This window comes from Schistocerca gregaria, chromosome 9 (genome assembly GCF_023897955.1).
Source record: "Schistocerca gregaria isolate iqSchGreg1 chromosome 9, iqSchGreg1.2, whole genome shotgun sequence".
NCBI lineage: Eukaryota > Metazoa > Arthropoda > Insecta > Orthoptera > Acrididae > Schistocerca > Schistocerca gregaria.
The window spans coordinates 26,107,444-26,132,846 of NC_064928.1; the positions used below are offsets into that span (position 1 = coordinate 26,107,444).

General features: G+C 42.8%; 1 protein-coding gene across 1 annotated transcript in view; it reads right to left on the reverse strand.

Moving 5' to 3' along the window:
* The window catches only part of LOC126291855 (brachyurin-like), a 508,030-nt gene that overhangs the window by 19,146 nt on the left and 463,481 nt on the right, over positions 1–25,403 (reverse strand). The window contains exon 5 of the mRNA XM_049985577.1: positions 7,863–7,999. Coding sequence (XP_049841534.1) covers positions 7,863–7,999 — 137 coding nt within the window. The remainder of the gene's footprint in view (positions 1–7,862; positions 8,000–25,403) is intronic.

Below are 25,403 nucleotides of genomic sequence, written 5' to 3' on the forward strand. Positions count from 1 at the left end.
ACTGAACTTTGATCCTACCTCTCTCTACCCTACAGCAAACACATCTACACACACGTTCGTAATGGTATGCCCTGTAAAGGAACGCTCTAGTATGAACAATTTTGAGTGCATAAGAAACAGATATCGAAGGAAATCATAGACATCCTGTTAGGACCATACATTCATGTATAATCTACACAAAAGCGTGCCTGTATGACGCGAAATTCATTTCTTTCGTAACATTTTCATCGGTTTAAAGACGCAGTTCGGTAATTTGGCTTGGATGTGTGCTGGGTGAGCGAAGAACGCTCTTGCTTCCTCCGTCGATAATGTTGGTCAATCTGTTTTCGTGGCAAATGCGAGTTAGCGTTATTTGTGTGCAGCTGTGAGTAGCGACGATTTAATATGTAGTCATTCTCAATACCGTCTCGCAAAAATAACTGCTGCACACAAACCTCTAAAATTGTTCTTATCTCTTCCTAGCTGATATGAGGTGGGTCGCTGTTTAACGTGAGTCTTCAATGGATATTTGCTGTTTTCAGGCTAAAATTATTTCGACACGTTACTCATTGATTTCACCATCACATTCACGTGAAAATTCTGTGCTGTCAAAACTTTCACCACACAGACGCATACCTACAGCGAGAATCGTAGAGGCGACGCCTGCGCCGGCGCCCCGACCTAGGCTGCTGGCGGCGACCGCACTGGCAACGTCCCGTGTAGTCGTGTAAGGAGGGGTAAGCACAGGTGCGTCGTACCGTACGGCCGCGATGTATTTGTAGAGGCGAGTAACTCTCCCTCTCCTGCCCTGCTAACATGACAACGCCGTTACACGGGCTGTGCTGGCAAACGGCGCGGGATATGTCTGGCTACAGAGACTACTGTGGTTGATGCCACAGCACGGCGCCAGTCAGGGAGTGAGTCAGGGCGGTGGGAGACTCTCATCTCCCCCCCTCCCTCCCCTCCCCCCTGGGGTGGCGGAGCTGTTTACGGCTCTGTTATGTAGGTTACGTTGCTGTCGTCCATTCCATGCACAAATTTCTGGTGAATTTTGCAAGCCTAATGCCTCAACCTCTTATTTACTTCATACTCAGAGTCACTGACGTGTAACGCCCACCTTGTCAGCCTACTGGATAAGAGCTACAAACACAATAACCGTTTAAAACCAGCATGGTCCGTCACCACATTTATCTTCTTTCCAGGCAGGTAACAAAGATTGTACTTTACTCCACACAGCAGTCTAAGCATCTCTCTCTCTCCGTCATAGTATAATTTCTCTCAGCTGTAGTAAGTTGTCTTGACGCACAAGGGATACGGTGTTTCTCTTCATCAGCCTCCAGGATCAAACTGCACCCGAGGACATGATTTGATGCATCACGTAATAATATAAACTCATTATGGAAATCTGGGAACACCAACACTCGATACAGCGTTAGTACCTCCATTAATCCGACGAACGACCTTGACGGTGTTAAGATGACACAAACTTGATATCTTTCTTTAATAAGCGCATAAGCAGCTGTGTCACATCTACAATCTTCTCATGAACTTTCTATGAAAATGTGTGAGACCCAAAAAAGATTGTAACTCTCTGCTCGTTTCTGGTCTGGAAAATCTAGCAGCACCTGTATTAAATTCGGATCAGTCCTCACACCATGGACCTTGCCGTTGGTGCGGAGGCTTGCGTGAATCAGCAATACAGATGGCTGTACCGTAGGTGCAACCACAACGGAGGGGTATCTGTTGAGAGGCCAGACAAACGTGTGGTTCCTGAAGAGGGGCAGCAGCCTTTTCAGTAGTTGCAGGAGCAACAGTTTGCATGTTTGACTGATCTGGCCTTGTAACACTAACAAAAACAGCTTTCCTCTCCTGGTACTGCAAACGGCTGGAGGCAAGGGGAAACTAGAGCCGTAATTTTTCCCGAGGGCATGCAGCTTTACTGCATGGTTAAAGGATGATGGCGTCCTCTTGGGTAAAATATTCCAGAGGTAAAATAGTCCCCCAATCGAATCTCCTGGTGGGGACTACTCAAGAGGACGTCATTGTCCGGAAAAAGAAAACTGGCGTTCTACGGATCGAAGCGTGGAATGTCAGATCCCTTAGGTTAGAAAATTTGAAAAGGAAAATGGATAGGTTTAAGTTAGATGTAGTGGCAATTAGTGAAGTTCGGTAGCAGGAGGAACAAGACTTTTGGTCAGGTGAATACAGGGTTATAAATACAAAATCAAATAGGGGTAATGCAGGAGTAGGTTTAATAATGAACAAAAAAATAGGGGTGCGGGTAAGCTACTACAAACAGCATAGTGAATGCATTATTGTGGCCAAGATAGAAACGAAGCCCACGCCTACCACAGTAGTACAAGTTTATATGCCAACTAGCTCTGCAGATGACGAAGAAATTGAAGAAATGTATGATGAAATAAAACAAATTATTCAGATAGTGAAGGGAGACGAAAATTTAATAGTAAAGGGTGACTGGAATTCGCTAGTAGGAAAAGGGAGAGAAGGAAACGTAGTAGGTGAATATGGATTGGGGCTAAGAAATGAAAGAGGAAGCCTTTTGGTAGAGTTTTGCACAGATCACAACTTAATCATAGCTAACACTTGGTTCAAGAATCATGAAAGAAGGTTGTATACATGGAAGAATCCTGGAGATACTCATCGGTTTCAGATAGATTATATAATGGTAAGACAGAGATTTAGGAACCAGGTTTTAAATTGTAAGACATTTCCAGGGACAGATGTGGACGCTGACCACAATCTATTGGTTATAAACTGTAGATTAAAACTGAAGAAACTGCAAAAAGTTGGGAATTTAAGTAGATGGGACCTGGATCAACTGACTATACCAGAGGTTGTACAGAATTTTAGGGAGAGCATTAGGGAACAATTGACAGTAATGGGGGAAAGAAGTACAGTAGACGAAGAATGGGTAGCTCTGAGGGATGAAGTAGTGAAGGCAGCAGAGGATCAAGTAGGTAAAAATACGACGGCTAGTAGAAATCCTTGGGTAACAGAAGAAATATTGAATTTAATTGATGAAAGGAGAAAATATAAAAAATGCAGTAAATGAAGCAGGCCAAAAGGAATACAAACGTCTCAAAAATGAGATCGACAGGAAGTGCAAAAGGGCTTTGCAGGGTTGGCTAGAGGACAAATGTAAGGATGTAGAGGCTTATCTCACTAGGGATAAGATAGATATTGCCTACAGGAAAATAATTAAACAGACCTTTGGAGAAAAGAGAACCACTTGTATGAATATCAAGAGCTCAGATGGAAACCCATTTCTAAGCAAAGAAGGGAAAGCAGAATGGTGGAAGGAGTATATAGAGAGTCTATACAAAGGTGATGTACTTGAGGACAATATTATGGAAATAGAAGAGGATGTAGATGAAGATGAAATAGGAGATACGATACTGCGTGGAGAGTTTGACAGAGCACTGAAAGACCTAAGTCGAAACAAAGCCCCAGGAGTAGACAACATTCCATTAGAACTACTGACGGCCTTGGGAGAGCCAGTCCTGACAAAACTCTACCATCTGGTGAGCAAGATGTATGAGATAGGCGAAATACCCTCAGACTTCAAGAAGAAAATAATAATTCCAATCCCAAAGAAAGCAGGTGTTGATAGATGTGAAAATTACCGAACTATCAGTTTAATAAGTCACAGTTGCAAAATGGTAACGCGAATTCTTTACAGACGAATGGAAGAACAGGTAGAAGCCATCCTCGGGGAAGATCAGTTTGGATTCCATAGAAATATTGGAACACGTGTGGCAATACTGACACTACGACTTGTCTTAGAAGAAAGATTAAGGAAAGGCAAACCTACATTTCTGGCATTTGTAGGCTTAGAGAAAGCTTTTGACAATGTTGACTGGAATACTCTCTTTCAAATTCTAAAGGTGGCAGGGGTAAAATACACGGAGCGAAAAGCTATTCACTATTTGTAGAGAAACCAGATGGCAGTTATAAGAGTCGAGGGGCATGAAGGGAAGCAGTGGTTGGTAAGGGAGTGAGATAGGGTTGTGGCGTCTCCCCGATGTTATTCAATCTGTATATTGAGCAAGCAGTAAAGGAAGCAAAAGAAAAATTCGGAGTAGGTATTAAAGTCCATGGAGAAGAAATAAAAACTTTGAGGTTCGCCGATGCCATTGTAATTCTGTCAGAGACAGCAAAGGACTTGGAAGAGCAGTTGAATGGAATGGATAGTGTCTTGAAAGGAGGATATAAGATGAACATCAACAAAAGAAAAACGAGGATAATGGATTGTAGTGGAATTAAGTTGGGTGATGCTGAGGGAATTACATTAGGAAATGAGACACTTAAAGTAGTAAATGAGTTTTCATATTTGGGGAGCAAAATAACTGATGATGGTCGAAGTAGAGATGATATAAAATGTAGACTGGCAATGGGAAGGAAAGCGATTTTGAAGAAGGGAAATTTGTTAACATCGAGTATAGATTTAAGTGTCAGGAAGTTGTTTCTGAAAGTATTTGTATGGAGTGTAGTCATGTATGGAAGTGAAACATGGACGATAAAAAGTTTGGACAAGAAGAGAATAGAAGTTTTCGAAATGTGATGCTACAGAAGAAAGCTGAAGGTTAGATGGGTAGATTACGTAACTAATGAGGAGGTATTGAATAGAATTCGGGAGGAGTTTGTGGCACAACTTGAGAAGAAGAAGGGACCGGTTAGTAGGACATGTTCTGAGGCGTCAAGGGATCACAATTTTAGCATTGGAGAGCAGCGTGCATGGGAAAATTTGTAGAGGGAGACCAAGAGATGAATACACTAAGCAGGTTCAGAAGGATGTACTGGGAGATGAAGAAGCTTGCACAGGATAGGGTAGGATGGAGAGCTGTATCGAACCAGTCTCAGGACTGAAGACCACAACAACAACAACCTCCCACCAACCTTACTAATTACGTCTTCCAAGTAATCTACTTCTTGCAACGCAAAATGACATTTCTTCCTACAGAATGTTATGCATGTAACTCGTCAACATTTCTGTCAGGCTTTCTCTGTGTTCCTGGATACCCACTGCAAAAACAAATACGTGATCCAGATACACGTGGCACTGAAAACGCTTCAATACTTTCAGCTCGTATAGCAAACACTGTAATGTCGCTTGTGCATTCTTGAAACCAAACCGATAATTTCTCCAAGGAAATACCGATAATTTCCTCAAGGTGACGAAGACTAACTCTTCGTTCCGTCCTCTGGAGCCACTTCCAACTGATGATACCCACTCTTCATTGCCCAAGATTATCAATAAGCTCTGTGATGTTTGGAGTTGGGTAAGCACCTGTCGTAGTGTTCATAGTTAATTGGCCACAAACTCAACGGAATCGATATTGCCTCAAACCACCCACAGACTTCTTTGGTACAGTTGCAATTCCCACGTCTCCGAGGGACTACTTCTCTGTTCTAGTATGTAATCAGCCAACTTTTGATTAATAAACTGTTCCAAAATGAACTGCAGAGAGTGTCCTATTTCATATCGTCTCCAGTACACCAGTGGTTCGTTCCCAGTCTTGCAGCATACCGTGCCCCCTCATACCCTACTCATCCTGGGCTGCAGTCTTCTTCCCCGAGACCTATGTTCTCTTCAACAGTGCAAAAGTTATCCACACTGATGGATATTACCCTACCTCCTTCCTTCTTCTGTATGCATATGGTGCTTCACTTTACTAAACAAGACGCTACATCTAATACGTCACTACCCCCCAGTGGTTCGACTACACACAACGTATCTGTCGGTAGCTCAGACTCCACGTTCATCCATAGCGATTCCCCGGTCCCACTCAGCAACCAATCATGCCAATCAAGGCTTAATGTCGTTGCTCACAGTTTAACTGGGTTATCTTGTACAACAGACGCCCGTTGCGATCGATGGAAACTGACGACAGCTTTTCGTAGCCGTAATGTTATCCCACTAAGCCGCACCACATGTCATCGAAGGTCAACTATGGCATGATGCTGATACAGAAACTCTTACGCTACAATAATGCTACAGCCATCGCTTACATGAAAGTCCACTTGCGCACGGTGCCTGAACTTGGTTGCCTGCAACTGAAATTCCCTCACCATCTACCCCAGGGTCGTACATCACTGCCCTCTACCCAGATCAGCCTATAATGCATTGGTTCCATTGCCTCTTATCGACCCCAGTGACTGAGCTCCACTGTCCCCTACCCAACTCCATCTATAATGCAGTTGGTTCCATTGCCTCTTACCGACTAATTCTCTCGAGGGTACCGATGTTTCGGTACCCTTCGCCAGCTATTACACCCACTGTTGCACACTGCGCGTCTGCATTCGTCTTTCGTGTATTATTGCTGAGGTCAGCCTTCGGCGGTTCTGGGGCTCCTTCTTCTCTTTAGCAGGTCGTCATTCCTACCCAGTCCAACCCCACCATTACTCTTAAAGTACGCAATAAAATTAGGGGATGGCTTCTTCGATAATCCGTAATTGTCTCCAAATAAGGTTGAAACTTTGTGCAAAAGATGCCTACAGACTTCCTCTGTGACGGTCCAAACGTGCGGAGCAGTGCGACTGTCGCCCTTGGTCCCTGCGACGCTTCAGACAGAAAGATGTCGACGCATGCGGGGAATAGCTCAGAAGTTCACGTGAGTCGGAAGGTGGGTTAATGACGTCACAATTTCACCACACTTTTGCCCGATGCCACTGTGGACGTGTGACACTGTCAGAAGGTCGTCACACACCCCATTAACTGTATTTCACCAGTTCATTTGAAGCCTTTTTGGTGGAGCCTAGAGTACATCACATAATGAATACGTACATTCCCTTCACGTTTTTAGGCCAAGTATTACGCACATCTATGCGATCGCGAATGCTCAGTAGGAGCTGACCTACATGTACATCTGACAATTATGCATCAGCAAGGAGCATTAATGATAATATCATAGGAGGCAATGTTGTAGTAGGGAATAGATCCGACTATTCGGGAGTAGGATCTTAGAATCTGAGACAAACTTCCGTCACAGTGTCCGTAAACGTGACACGTCAGATCCGCCTGGCAACGCCCATTGGCTGAAAGTTTGGATATGATCAAAAAGCCAGTATAAATTTGAAAGCTGAATAAATCACTGAATAATGTAGATAGAGATGTACAAATGGACACACATGCTTGGTATGACATTGCGTTTTATTAGAACCAAAAAAATACAAAAGTTCAAAAAATGTCCGACAGATGGCGCTTCACCTGATCAGAATAGGAGTAATTAGCATAACAAAGTAAGACAAAGCAAAGATGATGTTCTTTACAGGAAATGCTCAATATGTCCATCATCATTCCTCAACAATAGCTGTATGCGAGGAATAAAGTTGTCAACAGCAGTATAAAGGGTGTCCGGAGTTATGGTGAGACATTGGCGTCGGATGTTGTCTTTCAGCATCCCTAGAGATGTCGGTCGATCACGATGCAATTGCGACTTCAGGTAACCCCAAAGCCAATAATCGCACCGACTTAGGTCTGGGGACGTGGGAGGCCATGTATGACGAAAGTGGCGGCTGAGCACACGATCATCACCAAACGACGCTCATCTGTTGGACATTTTGTGAACTTTTTTTTGTTCTAATAAAACCCCATGTCATTCCAAGCATGTGTGTCAATTTTTACCTCTCTGTCTACATTATTCTGTGGTTTATTAAGTTTTCAAATTTATACTGACTTTTTGGTCATCCGGTATACCAGTAGTCAGCATGACTTAGCTATGACAACGAAATTCTGTTAATTCGACAGAATAAATTGTGACAATATTAATTACTTACAAATTAGCATTGTAAACAATCATTTATGAAATGTCACAGAATAATATGTTAATAAGTTGTAGTGGTCGACCACACTTTTTACTCACACTGCAGATTCCTCTGTTTTCGTTTCCGGCACACAGCGTACTTTCAAGAATGAATCCTGGTTCATACTTCTGCTCGCATATTGCATTGGGAATAACCGTCACCTCATTATACTGAAGAGTCTCAGAATGTTCCTCAACTGCAAAAAAAAAAAAAAAAAAAAAAAAAAAAAAAAAAAAAATTAAAAAAAATCTGTCGTGTCCGTGTCTACGAATGTAAGCATGCAGTTACTGTGTCCTTAAATAAAATAAATAACTAATATCAGTTCCGAGGTACTCGCAGTGTAAGGATCTCTAAGTTGGGAATTGTTGAAAAACTAAACTCCTCCCGGACAGGACATGAAGGTCCAACGGTACCGGCAGGCCGCCGTGTCATCCTCAATCCTCAGGCGTCACTGGATGCGGATATGGAGAGGCATGTGGTCAGCACACCGCTTTCCCGACCGTATGTCAGTTTCCGAGACCGGAGACGCTACTTCTCACTCAAGTAGATCCTCAGTTTCGCCTCACAAGGGTTGAGTGCATCCCGGTTGTCACTAGTGCTCGGCAGACCGTATGTCACCCATCCAAGTGCTAGCCCAGCCCGAGAGCGCTTAACTTCCGTAATGTGACGGGAACCGGTGTTACCACTGCGGCAAGGCCACAGTAATAACTTTTACAATAATTTTTGAGCGCTCTTGCAATGTTTACCAAATTCAATTTGCAATAGTTGTTTTATTATGGCAGAGACTGAATCAGTTTACGTGCCGCGCATGTTTGTGAACATCGTTACGTAGTGACTATTCATTGATGCGCGGACGCCACAGGAAAACTACGACCCTTTATTATCATGTATGTAATGGAGGGAGCTGGCACCCCGACTGCACACACAAGTCTTCTAATTGCCGTAAATTCTGGGAACGGACTATGAGCTCTTCATCACGTTCAGTCACATCCCAGATGTGTTCGATCAGGTTCGGATACGAAGAGTTGGGGAACCAGCACATCAATTGCAAATAGCCACTGGGCTCCTCGAACCACTCCATAACAATCCTCGCCTTATTGCATTGTGCATTATCTTGATGAAAACTGCCACTGCTATCAGGAAACATGATCGTCTTGAAGTGTTGTACACGGTCTGCAACCAGTGTACGACACTCCTTGGCTGTCAAGGAGCCTTGCACGAGCTTCCCCTGGACTTATGAGTGCCAACGTGAATGTTCCCCAGAGCATAATGGAGCCTGCTTGTCTCCCTCCCACAATACAGGTGTCAAGGAGCTATTCAACAGAAAGACAACGGATTCGCACACTCCCATCGGGATGACGCAGAAGGTGTCAGTACTCCTCAGGCCGAGCAACGCTCTGCCACTGCTTCAACGTCCGGTGGCGATGGTCACATGCCCATTTCAGTCTTAGTTGGTAATGTCGTGGTGTTAACATTGACACATGCCTGGCTCGACAGCTGTGGAAGCCCTTCGTTTGGTGCACTGTGTGTTCAGACACATTTTTATTCTGAGCAGCATTGAAGTCTGATGTTAGTGCCACCATAAGCCTGTCCTGCTTTACCAGTCTGCCCGACCTACGACATCCGACAACGAGGCCCTCCAACCCCACGATGTCTGGACGTGGTTTTACCTTGGTTTCGCCACATGGTGAAGACACCACAGCATTCCTCGAACACCTAAAAGTCCTGCAGTTTCCAAGGTGCTCGTGCTGAACGTCTGAGCGTCGTCATCAAAGAGCTGCGTTGCAGCCAGTTCTTCATCTTGGGAAACAAATGGAAGTCGCTTGGTGCAAGATCGGTCCTGTAGAGCGGATGAGGGAAAAAATTCCCATTTGAATGAATTAAGGAGTTCTTTAGTGCGGCTTGCCATGTGAGGTTGGACATTGTCGTGCAAAAACAAAATTTTGCACGTCAGCTTCCCTCGGCGTTTGTTTTGAACTGCTCATGTAAGGCTGTGCAAAGTTTGACAGTACCGGGCAGAATTTATGGTTGCTCTGCGTTCTCGAAAATCAATAAGAAGCACACCTTGCCTATCACAAAACACTGTCGCCATCAACTTCCTTCCTGACAAGATCTGCAAACATTGTCTTGGTTTTTGGGGGGACCTTGTATGTCCCCACACCACGGACTGTAATTTTGTCTCGCAATTGACGTGTTTCACCCACGTCTCGTCACTGGTTACGATATGATCCAGTAATGAATCACCATGTTTGTGGCACGCCTCCAGAAATGTCAACGTTGCCCCCTTTCGCTGCTCTTTATGGTGCTCTGTAAGAATTTTCGGCACCCACCGTGCATAAAATTTGTGTGAGCCGTGCGTGGCTCGTGTTCATGCCGTTTATTGCTTGTCATTGTGGTTATGGCATCTCGTTTCTTATTCGATTTACTGGCATCACTATGTTGCCGGCTTGCCTGGTTGATCCTGTCAAAGGCACAATCAAAATCCACCGATACGAACGCCGCTCGCATGCGAAACGCTTCCGCCAGGGAAATTATGTCACGGTATTCGCCTAGGATAGAATGGATGCTGCTCCGAACCCCTGGACAAGCCTGCTCTTTCGGCTTTGTCTTGAGCCTTGCCACCAGCACTCGCACAAAGATCTTATAGTGAGTATTGAGCATCGTGACGCGAGCGGTCTAAATTGATGCTCGCTGACACCCGCTGTCGATTTCCCGTCCATGGACTGCGACGGAACATCCGTGTCAGGGCTCCATAACTCATCATACATCAATACCAACTGGGACATCATTAAATCAAATTCGCGATAAAATTCGAGTGTCAACCCATCTGGCCCAGGCAATTTATGCACCACACCCTTCGTGAGCGCCCTCCGTATGTCATCTTCCTTTAGGGGTTCCAATGGCGCCTCTGCATGCGAATCATCCACCTCCGTTTGCATCTGTAACAAAATTTCTCCTCCTATCCGATTGTCCGTGTCGGCGTCCTAGTGAAAGGGAGAAACCTTGCAGTAATGTCCTATTGTGACGTTAAGGCCGACCATTGTCATCATGGAGCACTGTGATCAAGGATAGGCGATTATGCGCATGTCCCTTGGACACATGATGCATGCTAATACGTTCTCCATCGACGTTTTCCAAGCACCGAGCACAGATCGAAAGTCCCTCCAACCGACGTCTCGTGATCGATAAAATGCAGGCCTGAATGCAATGGACTTCCGCTTGACGGTCGGGCGATGGGGCCCTGGAAGACAGGTCGCGGAGTACCATGTAGTAATAACCAACTGTATCTCGGAGCCATTTCGCTTTTTCCTTGGCATACGTTATGAGAGCTCTTCGTATCGCTAGTTTTGCACACTGCACCCACCATGAAAGAACCATATGGTGCAGTGGCAGAATGCGAGTGGATGTCTGCCATGTTTCTTCGATCCGCTGGCGACATTCGAGATCCACCAATAAGGATGAATTAAGTTTCCATGAACTGCGATTCCGCCAGACCCGCTGCCGTGGGAGGGTTAACGTGCATAAATATGCAAGGTGATCCGTAAAAGCTGTGGGCCAACGTTCAGCAGCCAACACGTGACCCCTCACTCTGTCAGAAACATAAATCCCAACCAGCCTGCTCGCCGAGTGGCTAGTAAAATACGCGTAACCCTCTCGCTGCCCATGGATGTTTTCCCACGTGTCCTTTAGTGCCATGTCCCTGCAGATCGTGTTCAATGCGTGGCAGGAGCTGAAATCAGGAGTTGAAATCCCCCCCTCCCCCTACCAAGATGTCGTCATACCTCCCATGGAATAGGGGGGCAATCTCCTCCGAGTAGAATCGTGCACGCGCCTGTCGATTGTCAGATCCGGAGGGTGCAAAGATGTAGACGATACAAATGTCGTTCACGGTCATAGGCAAACCCCGAGCGGAAGGTAGGTAATCGAGGTCACACATCGGAATCCCCTCCTGGACTAGCATCGCTGTGCCACGTCCTCCATATAGAGTCGGCGCTAGATAAGTATTGTAACGACCCACGTCGGGAAAAGCACCATTGCAGGTTTCCTGCACCAGCAAAATATCAGCGGCTGTGGCGTAAATCATGTCCTGGAAAAGTTGCATCTTTGCCAGCGAATGTTAATGTTCACTGTGCCCACCTTATATGGTTCGTCCGTTGTCGTTGTCATGCTCGTGTCATGTCATTGTGAACTCCAAGGGCGTTAGTCCACTATTCGTGCTCAGAGGGCTGCCCGCCAACGCGTGGGCCTCCTTTGTTGTCGTTCCGTGGTGTGCATCCTGTAAGTGAGTTGTCATCATTTGGGGGTGCCAAATCTTGTATGTCATCGACTGGTTCCGCTCAGTCGCAGTGGTCATCAATCCCAGAAACGTCCGCTGATGTATTTCGATGTGGCTGCCGGAACATTGGTGTCCCTGACTCCTCCGTCGGCAGCGCTGGGTCAGTCGGTGTCAATGAAGAGGGACCGTCTGAAAGGCAGGGCATCCTGTCACCATCTGAAGGAATCCTGTGAGTGTTCCCTAAAGCCACGTGTTCCATGTCCGACAGTTCTTCAGCTAGGATACCTTCCGTGTACCCTAGGCTAGGGGGAGACGTCTCACCCGAACTAGGCGACGCTTTTTGCGGCGCTTCGGCGATCGCCGTTTTGCGTGCCCTGCCCTCTGCTGCCATAGGCGACGCCTCACTGTGTTCGTAGATCGTTCGTTGGTTCGTTGCCGGCGCCACTGTCTCGACTTCTACTTCCACGCCGCGTGCTACATGTCAGTGTTCGGAAAGTTCCTCCCTCATCTGACGTGACGTGGGTCTAGGGTCATTCTCCGAGTCACCTCCATGCTCCCGTAACTCGGTCTCCTCTTACATCAACACGTCCTTGTCACGCTCCGAACTTGGCAACACCTCCCGGCGAGCCACCGACACGTGCGTCATCGGCAGTTGCGTGGGAACTCGCTGTACGCTTCTCAATGTGGCAGTTGCACGACGCGGCGTTGTATGCACTCCGAGCGGATATGTTCTTCTCCACCGCAGCTAGAACATGTGCGTGGCTGGCCATCGTAAATCACAACAGCTCGACATTCTCCAGTGTATAAATAAAAAGAGATATGTTTGTTAAGGACGATCCGCACCTGTCGAACGCCGTTTAGCACAGTATAGGTGCTAAAACTTGCCCAGCGTTCAGGTGTGTGACTGAGTACCGTTCCATATGGTCTCAGCGATTCAGTAAAGATCGATTCTGGCACCTCAAATGGCAATTCAAAGATCCGAATAACCCTCACACCCAAGCCGGAAGGAACTGCTGTTACATCGCTGATATGGCCATGAGAGTGTCGAAATTTAAATCCTCTTTGAGCAGCGGCGAGAGTTCTTTCACACACAGCTTCATCGGTCATCTTGACGTACACTGTACTGCTTACAATGGGCAGGTGTATTCCAATTATGTCTGCAGCAGGCAAACGAACTTCTTCCCTCAAAAAACGCTCTATGTCGAAAGCTTTGGGTCTCGCATATTCGTTGTCGAACGTAAACTGGACCGTATCTTTCTGAAATTGTGAGCCATGGCGATCAATTCAGACAACAACACGCGCGAGTATCGGCAATGTAAACACTCCCTCGTCCATGCGCGCCCGCGGCCGGGACAACACGTCCGTGCCGCGCCGCCACCTAACGCAGACTGTTTCCATCTCAGCTACCCAAGCGCGACTCACGCTCCGTCCTCACAGCTTTACTTCTGCCAGTACCTCGTCTCCTACCTTCCAAGCTTAACAGAAGCTCTTCTGCGAACCTTGCAGAACTAGCACTCCTGAAAGAAAGGATATTGCGGAGACATGGCTTAGCCACACCCAGGGGAATGTTTCCAGAATGAGATTTTCATTCTGCAGTGGAGTGTGCGCTGATATGAAACTTACTGTCAGATTAAAACTGGTTGCTGGACCGAGATTCGAGTTAGAGTCTCGGTCGGCACACAGTTTTAATCTGCCAGGGAGTTTTGGAATAGATTATATTTTGGGCACCACTGAACCAAAGATGTTGCCTAAGTGGCAGAATCGACTGTAAGTAGGGCACACTGAGAGCAGTAGTAGTTGCCATTGCACTCTGTCATAGGTAGGATGTAAGTCTTAAAGCTAGTAGCTACCTGGGAGAATTTAATTGTTGGTCTACTGACGCAGCAAAATGCAGTTTTTATAAAATAAAGTGATAAATGGCTATAAGATAATCAAGAATGGAAGTGATACTGATCGTTGACACTGTTGATCAGTGTCCATGGCAATCAGAGAAGAGCACTGATTTGATACTGTAACTCCAAGTGAAAGCAACTGGAATAAATTTGTATGGTAATAAAAATTTGTATATTTAGTTCTAAGTACGCAGCAACGCCGTGTGGGTTTAGCTGAATTTTACAATACTGGCCCTTGAATGTAGGAACCAGGTATTTTCCATCAGGTTTAATGTATAGGTTGATTAGGTATACCCAATTTGTAATATTTTTTGTGTTTTGTAACCCTGATACAGAGAAGTTAAATTTTGTAATTTTTTTGCCAAACGATGTCATACATTTGTCATGTAACAATACAATTGTTTTTAATAACGACACTAAGTGAGAATTGTAGAACAGTTGAGAAGTTCACTGATTTTGAAGTGAATGTAAAATGCTTCATATCAGCTTTTCTGAAGCATAAACTATTTTGAATACAGTTTTCCAGCTGAAGCATTTGGCCTTAGGTTATCTCCTTATCAGTAGCTCTTCCTCTTCCATGTCACATTTATTTGAGCCCAATGACTATTTTTTTTAATGAACTCATTTTTCAGTCAGAGTCAAAGATATAAAATGCGCCAGAATCAGAAAACTGTTAATGTTTGTAACAGCTTCAATGCATCGCTCAGCGCTGAGCCAATATTAAGAATTTTCACTGAACATTTACAAGGCTATTCATTTATCAACCAATCTACTGATATTATTTGTATGAAGGTATTTTACAGCTGGCATTGCACTTCACTGTGCACAGATTAAATATTTTCTATGCCTACAGTGGAGAGGACAGAATACCAAGGATACATCTGTTAAGACTGTAGACATAAGGAAAATATATTTCATTGTTTATCTGCGCAGGGAATTTTGTCAGCTTTTTGCACAGGGCCATAGATCTCGGTGCTCTCCACACTGGGTGACTTTCAGATATATTGATTTCATTATAAGCACTGCATACTGGCACTCCAGATTAAGTTGTTTACTTTTTTTGAATTACAGTACAACTGATTAAGCACACCATCTGCTCAACAACTCATCACACAGTAAATTTCCCTGACACAAACATTATGCATTGCATGTTCATTGGCAACCAAAACCACAAATCCTTTTAGAAGAACGTTACAAGATTAAGAGGTGACAGGAAGGATGTCATATTAATATAAATAAACATGCTGACAAGTCAAGACACTTATGGGGAACTAAAGGACGATTATGATAAGATTGAAGTTATGGATACAAAAAAACGAAGCGACTGCATCATTGTAATGGGGGATTTGAATGCAGTGACAAGAGAGGGGAAAGAATGAGGGGTGGTTGGAAGATTTTCATTGGAAAATAGAATGACAGAGGTGTTGGTTGGTTGTTTCTTCAGAGATAATAGTCTTTTGAATGGAAACACGTTGTTTGAACATCACAGAAGATGAAGATATACATGCATATCTAGGCTGAGCGAAAGAAAGATACATAAATGACTGTATCATAATGCAGGATAGGTACAAAAACTGTGTAAAGAAATTTTGGAATATACATAGGTTGGACGACAGCTTGGTGAAGGCAGACTTTCAAATAAGGTTCAAAAGAGTAAGAAGGGAAACCAAGAGACATTTTTGAACAAGAAATACAAAAGGAAGAAGACAAATATGCTGATGGGAATGCACAGTTTCGTCAAAATGGGATAGAAGGTCCAATGAAGAGAATGTGACCGAGAAATGGAAGAGGGTGGGGCAAAAGCGTAAGGTAACTCCTTGAGAAGTTGGACAGCTGAGAGTATGTAAGAGAATAATGTTGAGAATGGGCAGCAATGACAATGCTGGACGAGATGGAACAGAGAAAAAAATGGAAGATAATATTAACTGAGGGAGGGAAAAGAATGGACACAAATCTGAGTAATGAATTAAGAAGAGAAACAGAACAGCCAAGCAAGACATGAATGAAAGTGAGATGTAAAGAAATGCTGAAACTAGAATAGGAAGGAAAATATGGAACAATGTATGGATTAGTTGCTGACATAGTCTCTGAAGCAAAGTAAGGCAGGACAAGTATGGGTGTAGAAAGAAGTGATGGTAAATGGTATACGAACTAGATGAAGTGCTGGAAAGGTGACAAGGCTATGTAGAGTGCCTATATGAGACTGATTTTGAATTAGATGTGGAGATGAGAGTTGTAGATGAGGACAATGAATGCTGCATCTTGGAAGGAGAAGTAGAAAGGTCTTTGGGAGACATAAAGAATCATAAAGAAAGTAGAACTGATGGATTACCAGCAGAGTTAACTTAGCAATGTAGTAAAACACATGAAAAAGGTGAATGGCTAATTGTCTTTCTCTTGGCGATAATGGTACTGACTGAGAAGAAACACATTGCTAAGAAATGTGGGGATTTTAGAATCATGATTTCTCATGCAGAAAAAGTTCTACTAAGAGTGATAAACAGAAGACTTCTAAGGAGACTGGAAAAAATAGTTGCATAGGAACAGCATGAATTTAGAAGAGGGAAAGGTACAACAGATGCTACTGAACTGTTGAGAATTATACATGCATATACATACTGTTGAGAATTATACATGCAAAATTCACTAAAAGTTGAAAAGAAGTTTATTCTGTTTGTTCTGTTTTCATTGACTTCGAGAAATCATTTACAGAGCATGGTGGTATAAATTAATGAATAAGGGGAAATGAAATCAGCTGGAGGGATTAATGACTGATTAAGAATTTATATATAACACAGAAAATATGAGTACACATTGGGATGAGGTAACAGAAAAAAGTCTAGTTGGAAGGGGAGAGTGGTACAGCTGTTGTTTCTCCCCAATATTGTTTAACATATATATCTGGAGCATGTTATTCAGAAATGTTTGAAACGAAAAAAGGTGACTGCAATTTGGTGGTAGAAGGCTAAATTGTATTCAGTCTGCAGATGATGTGGTGTTATTGGCAGAGATCGACAGAACTATGACTGGAATGTTAAAAGAATTAAACAAGAACCATGAGGAATTCATTAATAAGAAAAATATAAAATGCATGATTATAATTGCAAGAAATTACTTTTCTTTTCATTTTACAATAATATCCTTAGCAACAACAAAGTTGGGACAGGAAAATACAGAAGACGTTAGTGCTTTCAAATATATGGGAGAAGGCATAATTACAGAAGACGTAAGATGCAATAAGGATGGGGCAACATGTAGAGCATTTTCCAAGGAGACATTTGATAAGAACAAGAAGCTTTTAGCTGAGACAGAGACTAGCAAATAGTTTTATGTGGAGGTTGGCCTTATAGGGAGCTGAGACATGGACACTGAGGAATGAGGATGAAACAAGATTAGAAGGATTTGAAATGTTAATTTGAAGGACGATGGAAAAGATAAAATGACTAGAAGAAAGTGAGAAATGAGGATGTATTGAGAAGAGGGGGGGGGGGAGAAATTTTGAAGTAATCAGAAAGAGAACAAGAGATTGTTTACTGATGGGTCCTGTGGAGCAAATGGTGGTGGAAGAAGAAGATGAAGAAGAAGAAGAAGAGCACAAACAAGATATCAGAAAGAGCATAGTATAAGGACAGAAAATAATTATGAGAAAATGAAGAGGGTAGCAAATGGCATGGCTACAAAGAAACCTGCCCTAGGACAGAACACTGACAATGATAACTCAAGATTCTTTTCTATGCTATATGTCAGAAGCAAGCAGTTACTAAACTCTGGTGGCTTCAGTATAGTTTTACAAAGCATTCTGGAATGCCAAGAAAATAACTGTTTACACAATAACCAATCCTCCCTCTGATCATGGTACACACTTAGCTGGGCTAAATGAGAGAGTTCCTTACTGTTATACCTCAGTGGAAATTAGTTAGAATAATTAATGACTACAGGACAAATGTTTTTTAGAATAGTTTACAAGAAATTTCCCATGATGAAATTTATGATGGAATAATTGTTAACATAAAATTTAGTCTTGTCCCTGATAAAATAAATACCTGAAAATAGCTGTCCAAATAAACTAATCAGAAAGGATATTAAACAGCCATATGAAAAACCACATATCACTATAGGGATTAAAGTATCTTGTGAAAGGAAAAAGTAAATGCACTCATTTGTTGGCAAGAACAGTAGTTGTGCAAAAAACGACCAAATTACTAAGAAAAGAAATTAAAAAGTCAAAGGGATTAAAGTATCTTGTGAAAGGAACAAGTAAATGCACTCATCTGCTGGCAAGAACAGTAGTTGTGCAAAAAATACTGAAACTTACTAAGAAAAGAAATTAAAAAGTCAAGGAACATGTACATAATGCCATAAATCAGTAACCGTGACAATGGACGTAACAGTATGTGTAATGTCGTCAAATGAGAGACCTGACAATCAGCCATAAACAGAGTAACATCACTCTTGAACTGAATACAAGGGCTGTAATTGATGAGTCACAGGCAACAAATATCTTTAATAATCATGTCTTAAATATAGTTGAAAAATAGAGAAAAACAGTATAAGTGTAAAATCACAGCAGTTTGTTGAAAAATAAATCATCATATGAATGTACACCAGTTTCTCCTTCCAAGATTCATGAAATTATATATTGTCTCAAAAATAAAGCCTCATCTGAATTGATGGTGTTTCCAATGCAGTACTAAAGATTTGTCCAACAATAATAAGTCATGCCTTATCTGAAATCTGTATGGATCAAAAATTCAAGGCATTTTTACAGAGGGACTGAAATATGACATTCTATAACCCTTCTTTAAGAAAGGTGATATGAAATATGTTGTTACCTATCAACCTGTTTCAGTGCTGATAGAATTTCCCAAAATTTTTGAGAAGGTGATGTATTCTGAAATAGTGCCTCACCTGAGCAACAATAATATCTCCAGCAAAGTTGCTCCACTCTGAACACCATTTACATGTTCATTCAAATTTACCAAATTCTATAAACGTTAAATACGACATTTGACTGTGAATCACAATGTTCTCCTAGATAAACTAAAGTTTTATGGGACTGATGGTATAGCCAACAAGTGGATAATGTCATATCACACCAAATGAATGCAGAAAGTGGTATTTCGTAAGTTAAGCAATATTGTCTGAGACATTATTCTGACCAGTGGGAAATCACATTTGGGGTTCCCCAAGGATCAGTCTATGGTCCCCTGTTGTCCATAATATATGAAAATATTCTTCCATCTAATATACAAGCAAAATTAATTCCTTTTGTAGTTGACAATAGTATTATAATCAACCCAAACATACAGCAGCAGAAGAAATGGTAGCATTGACTGGTTTTCTGCTAATGGTCTCAGCTTCAAGGACACAGTATATTCTGTTGTGCATGTCTAGGGGTAGAATATTAATGACAAGTATAAAATATGATGAGGAAATAATAAATAGCATGAAAAATTCAAAATCCTTTGGTGCCCAGTTGATAAGGACCTAAAATGGAAAAAGGACTTTTTTAAACTCTTAAAACACCTTAGTCCAGCCACATTTTCATTTGTAATTGTTGGCGTTTTCATATTACTCATACAGTAATTTCATATGGAATAATGTTTTAGATCCTCTCATATTTAATGGAACAAGTGATCGTTGCTCAGAAATGTGCTGTAAGCATACTGAGTTGTGCTCACCCCTGATCATTTTGTTGCAAACTTTTTAAGGAGGTGAGCTTTCTGACGACTGCTACACATTGTATTTATATCCTCATGAATTTTTTTGTAAATAATCCAGTGTAGTTCAAAAGGAACAATGATGACATTATTGCAATACCAGAAGGGAAAAAAAAACACTCATTCCTTCATATGACACTTGTCTCGAGTACAAAAATGGGTGGTCAATGCTGTGACTAAAGTTGCTGATAACCTACTCAGTGATATAAAACATCTAACACACAGCAAAGTAAATTTAGAAAACGAACTGAAATAATTTCTTCTTGTAGCTCATGCTGTTTCATAGAAGAATTTCAACTGTTTTAACATGCAAAAGATGATGGTTAGGAATTACAATTTCATATCTGAATATTTAATAACAATAATGAAAAACTATGCAAATGTCCTATATGTATCCATATTTACAAATTAATTTTCGATGTGAAAGTAAATTTACTTACCCATATTACTAAGAGTTATAGTGGCAGTGATCCATGGAACATGAAATTAACTAATTAATACCTCTCCAGAGCTAAGTAACCATCCAGTAAACCAGAACTTATTGTACTCATATGTCCAAATGACACAACTGCTCATCACAAATATTCCTTGTGTCCCACCACCATTGTTTAAGATATCGCATCTATTTTATTATTAGTGTGCTGCAGAACATTTATCTCTTTGAATGACTACATAATTTCCAACAAAAAGTATTAACAACTCGATCTGCTTACCAAAGTAGTATCCATGTCAACTACTCTCTTCAATCATCCTGGTATTCTAGTCTGAAACTGGTGCCCAACAACACACCTACCTAACACACTATGGCACAACAGTAGTGTAGTATCCTATTAAGTAACATCCATTCGCTCTTAGTTTGCATGCTATCCCCAAACTCCATCCATTAATTTATCTTTCATTAAACATTCAGACCACTACCCATAACAATTTGCATGTCACCCAACACTACACACATATTCCAAAACCTATAGCTCAAATGGCAACTTCAGTGGGCCACCTCTTATATAATCTCATTTGCCCAACACACTTATTCAATCTTCATGTCAAGCGCGTCATCTACATCACTTATCTCAAGATTATGACTGTAACAGGTGGCACCGACTGTATCAGTCTAAAATACTCTGCTTCCAGAGCCTTCATTGTAGCCTAACATTAACCAGATTGCGCTGACATACATTATTGCCACACCTGTTATCATGAGTAGATGATTCCTTGGCAAACTTGTCCAGTGGTGTCTGGCTATTATCACTATAAGAGCTAACCAGGTTCCCTTGCCCAATACAAATGACCTGAAAGCAGCCCCCTCTGACACTATCCTCACCTCAACCAACCTTCTGATATGAATGTCCCCAACACAATTGCAAGTGATCACACGCATATCCTTTTATCAATAGCTTGCACAACATTCCAAAAACACACTGCATTCCATTGACCCTCCATCGATTTGACACAAGTTTACTCCAATACCAACACCATCTATACCCACAATGAAGGCCACAAAATTACTCTGTAACTACTCTGTACAAAGCATATTCCAGAAATCACATGAGATACCCTTCACTGTCTATGTCCACAAGACATATCTCAAACCACAAGTTGAACACACATAGCAATCCCATGTACTAATCATTCATTTAAACCACCATAACAGACTGTTACTGCCACATGGGGTAACTACATTGTCTGAGGTGCTTTGCCACAGTTCGTGCGGTTCATGCCATCAGAGGTTCGAATCCTCCCTCGGGCATGAGTGTGTGTTATTCTTAGTGTAAGTTAGTTTAAGGTAGATTAAGTAGAGTGTAAACCTAGGGACTGATGACCTCAGCAGTTTCATTCTATTGGAACTTACCACAAACTTCCAAAGAAATTTCCAGACTATTACTGCAACTATTATCAGGACATACCTTTATCTACCTGGTGGGGGTCCCAAACACTAGAGCAGTACTCAACAATAGGTCACTCTGCTCTTCTTTATGTGGTCTCATTTGTAGATCAGCTACTCTTTAATACCCTTCCAGCAACCCAAAGTCAGCCACGCACCTTCCCTAATATCAAACTTCGATGTGTGTTCCACAATACATTGCTTTGCAGTGTTATGTCCAGATATTTAATAGAAATGACTGTGTCAGGTAGGACACAACTAACACTGCGTTCCAAATTTACAGGAATTTTTTTCCTACTTATCTGCATTAGCTTACATTTTTCTAAATTTAGGGCAAGCTGCAATACATCACAGAATTAGAAATTCTCTCTAAGTCATCCAATATCCTCCAACCATTATTCAATAACGACACTTTGCCATAAATTATATCATCATCACCAAAAAGTCGCTGCTGTCCAACGTGCTACTACATTCTATTATCCTCGTTTTGCTTTTGTTGATGTTCATCTTATATCCGCCTTTTAACACACTGTCCATTCCGTTCAGTGCATGTAAGAAGCTATACTACACTCCTGGAAATGGAAAAAAGAAGACATTGACACCGGTGTGTCAGACCCACCATACTTGCTCCGGACACTGCGAGAGAGCTGTACAAGCAATGATCACACGCACGGCACAGCGGACACACCAGGAACCGCGGTGTTGGCCATCGAATGGCGCTAGCTGCGCAGCATTTGTGCACCGTCGCCGTCAGTGTCAGCCAGTTTGCCGTGACATACGGAGCTCCATCGCAGTCTTTAACACTGGTAGCATGCCGCGACAGCGTGGACGTGAACCGTATGTGCAGTTGACGGACTTTGAGCGAGGGCGTATAGTGGGCATGCGGGAGGCCGGGTGGACGTACCGCCGAATTGCTCAACACGTGGGGCGTGAGGTCTCCACAGTACATTGATGTTGTCGCCAGTGGTCGGCGGAAGGTACACATGCCCGTCGACCTGGGACCGGACCGCAGCGACGCACGGATGCACGCCAAGACCGTAGGATCCTACGCAGTGCCGTAGGGGACCACACCGGCACTTCCCAGCAAATTAGGGACACTGTTGCTCCTGGGGTATCGGTGAGGACCATTCGCAACCGTCTCCATAAAGCTGGGCTACAGTCCCGCACACCATTAGGCCGTCTTCCGCTCACGCCCCAACATCGTGCAGCCCGCCTCCAGTGGTGTCGTGACAGGCGTGATTGGAGGGACGAATGGAGACGTGTCGTCTTCAGCGATGAGAGTCGCTTCTGCCTTGGTGCCAATGATGGTCGTATGCGTGTTTGGCGCCGTGCAGGTGAGCGCCACAATCAGGACTGCATACGACCGAGGCACACAGGGCCAACACCCGGCATCATGGTGTGGGGAGCGATCTCCTACACTGGCCGTACACCTCTGGTGATCGTCGAGGGGACACTGAATAGTGCACGGTACATCCAAACCGTCATCGAACCCATCGTTCTACCATTCCTAGACCGGCAAGGGAACTTGCTGTTCTAACAGGACAATGCGCGTCCGCATGTATCCCGTGCCTCCCAACATGCTCTAGAAGGTGTAAATCAACTACCCTGGCCAGCAAGATCTCCGGATCTGTCCCCCATTGAGCATGTTTGGGACTGGATGAAGCGTCGTCTCACGCGGTCTGCACGTCCAGCACGAACGCTGGTCCAACTGAGGCGCCAGGTGGAAATGGCATGGCAAGCCATTCCACAGGACTACATCCAGCATCTCTACGATCGTCTCCATGGGAGAATAGCAGCCTGCATTGCTGCTAAAGGTGGATATACACTGTACTAGTGCTGACATTGTGCATGCTCTGTTACCTCTGTGTATGTGCCTGTGGTTCTGTCAGTGTGATCACGTGATGTATCTGACCCCAGGAATGTGTCAATAAAGTTTCCCCTTCCTGGGACAATGAATTCACGGTGTTCTTATTTCAATTTCCAGGAGTGTAGAAATTCTCTCTAAGTCATCCAATATCCTCCAACCATTATTCAATAATGACACTTTGACATAAATTACATTCATCATAACCGAGAAGTCGCTGCTGCCAAACCTGTTGGTCATCGTTTATACATACAAGGTACCTTGGAACAAGTTTTCACATTTGGAGAAACATTTATTTTCTAGAATAATTTTTGAAAAGGCCTGCAGAACCTAAAAATGAGTGGCAACATATAAAAATACATGAAACTTACAGATCTTATAGACTTTTATAGTCATCCATGGACAATTTCTTCATTATTTTCTTATTGTACACAGAAAGGCAAAACTGTACAGCACCAGTCACTGTACAAAGGAAGTTCTCTCCTTTGTTATCATCATTTTCTTGAGGCCCTATTCCCGCTGCAATGCAGTGTCGGCCTTGTTACCATTGATACGGCAGTGTTAGTTACAGAGGGTGGCCAGATGCCCCTCCTGCCGCCAGGTTCTCTCCTGAGTTGTAATTCCAACTATTTCTAACCCGTTCAGTGCAAAATAATTATAAGGGGCTGCTTCTTGTACACTTGGTGGCGTAATCGTAATTTACCTAAGATGTCAGTTATGTTTCTTTGCACACAACATACTTGTAGCAACATCTTAATTTTACTCATAATTATCTGATCTTTTTGGTGGAAAACGTATTAAATATATTTACGTGCATAGGCATGAATCCCATGTCAGTTGTCAGATTTGCTTAAACATCCAATCGCCCAATCGTTAACTGGAAGCCGGAAATATACACAGTTCATAATGACATAAGAGACATAGGAAAGGACGTCTCACTAGTCCATCATACCTGAAATATGGTGAATCTGACTGAATTGATTGCAGTATGTATCGGACCAATTGTTCTAGTGAAAACATCGCTGACTACCTAACTACCAGGGTATAGGTTACTAAATGCATGTTGTTGTTGTTGTGGTCTTCAGTCCAGAGAATGGTTTGATGCAGCTCTCCATGCTACTCTATCCTGTGCAAGCTTCATCTCCCAGTACCTACTGCAGCCTACATCCTTCTGAATCTGCTTAGTTTATTCATTTCTCGGTCTCCCTCTACGATTTTTAACCTCCACGCTGCCCTCCAGTACTAAATTGGTGGTCCCTTGATGCCTCAGAACATATCCTACCAGCCGATCCCTTCTTCTTGTCAAGCTGTGCCACAAACTCCTCTTCTCTCCAATTCTATTCAATACCTCCGCATTAGTTATGTGATCTACCAATCTAATCTTCAGCATTCTTCTGTAGCACCACATTTTGAAAGCTTCTATTCTATTCTTGTCTAAACTATTTATCGTCCATGTTTCACTTCCATACATGGCTACACTCCATACAAATACTTTCAGAAATGACTTCCTGACACTCAAATCTATACTCGATGTTAACAAATTTCTCTTCTTCAGAAGCGCTTTCCTTGCCATTGCCAGTCTACATTTTATGTCCTCTCTTCTTCGTCCATCATCAGCTATTTTGCTCCCCAAATAGCTAAACTCCTTTACTACTTACAGTCTCTCATTTCTTAATCTAATTCCCTCAGCATCATCCGACTTAATGCTACTACATTCCTTTATCCTCGTTTTGCTTTTGTTGATGTTCATCTTATACCCGCCTTTCAAGACACTGTCCATTCCGTTCAATGCATGTAAGAAGCTATATTTTAATTAAAAATGAAGTAATTAAAAGAGTCACACTATATCATTAAGTATCTGAGATACCACAAGGAAGATTTTCAAGAGATATTGTAACCTATATGTTCAAAACTAATGTGAATATACTAGTAAGCTGTTTTTACACCTTCACATTCTATGCAGAAA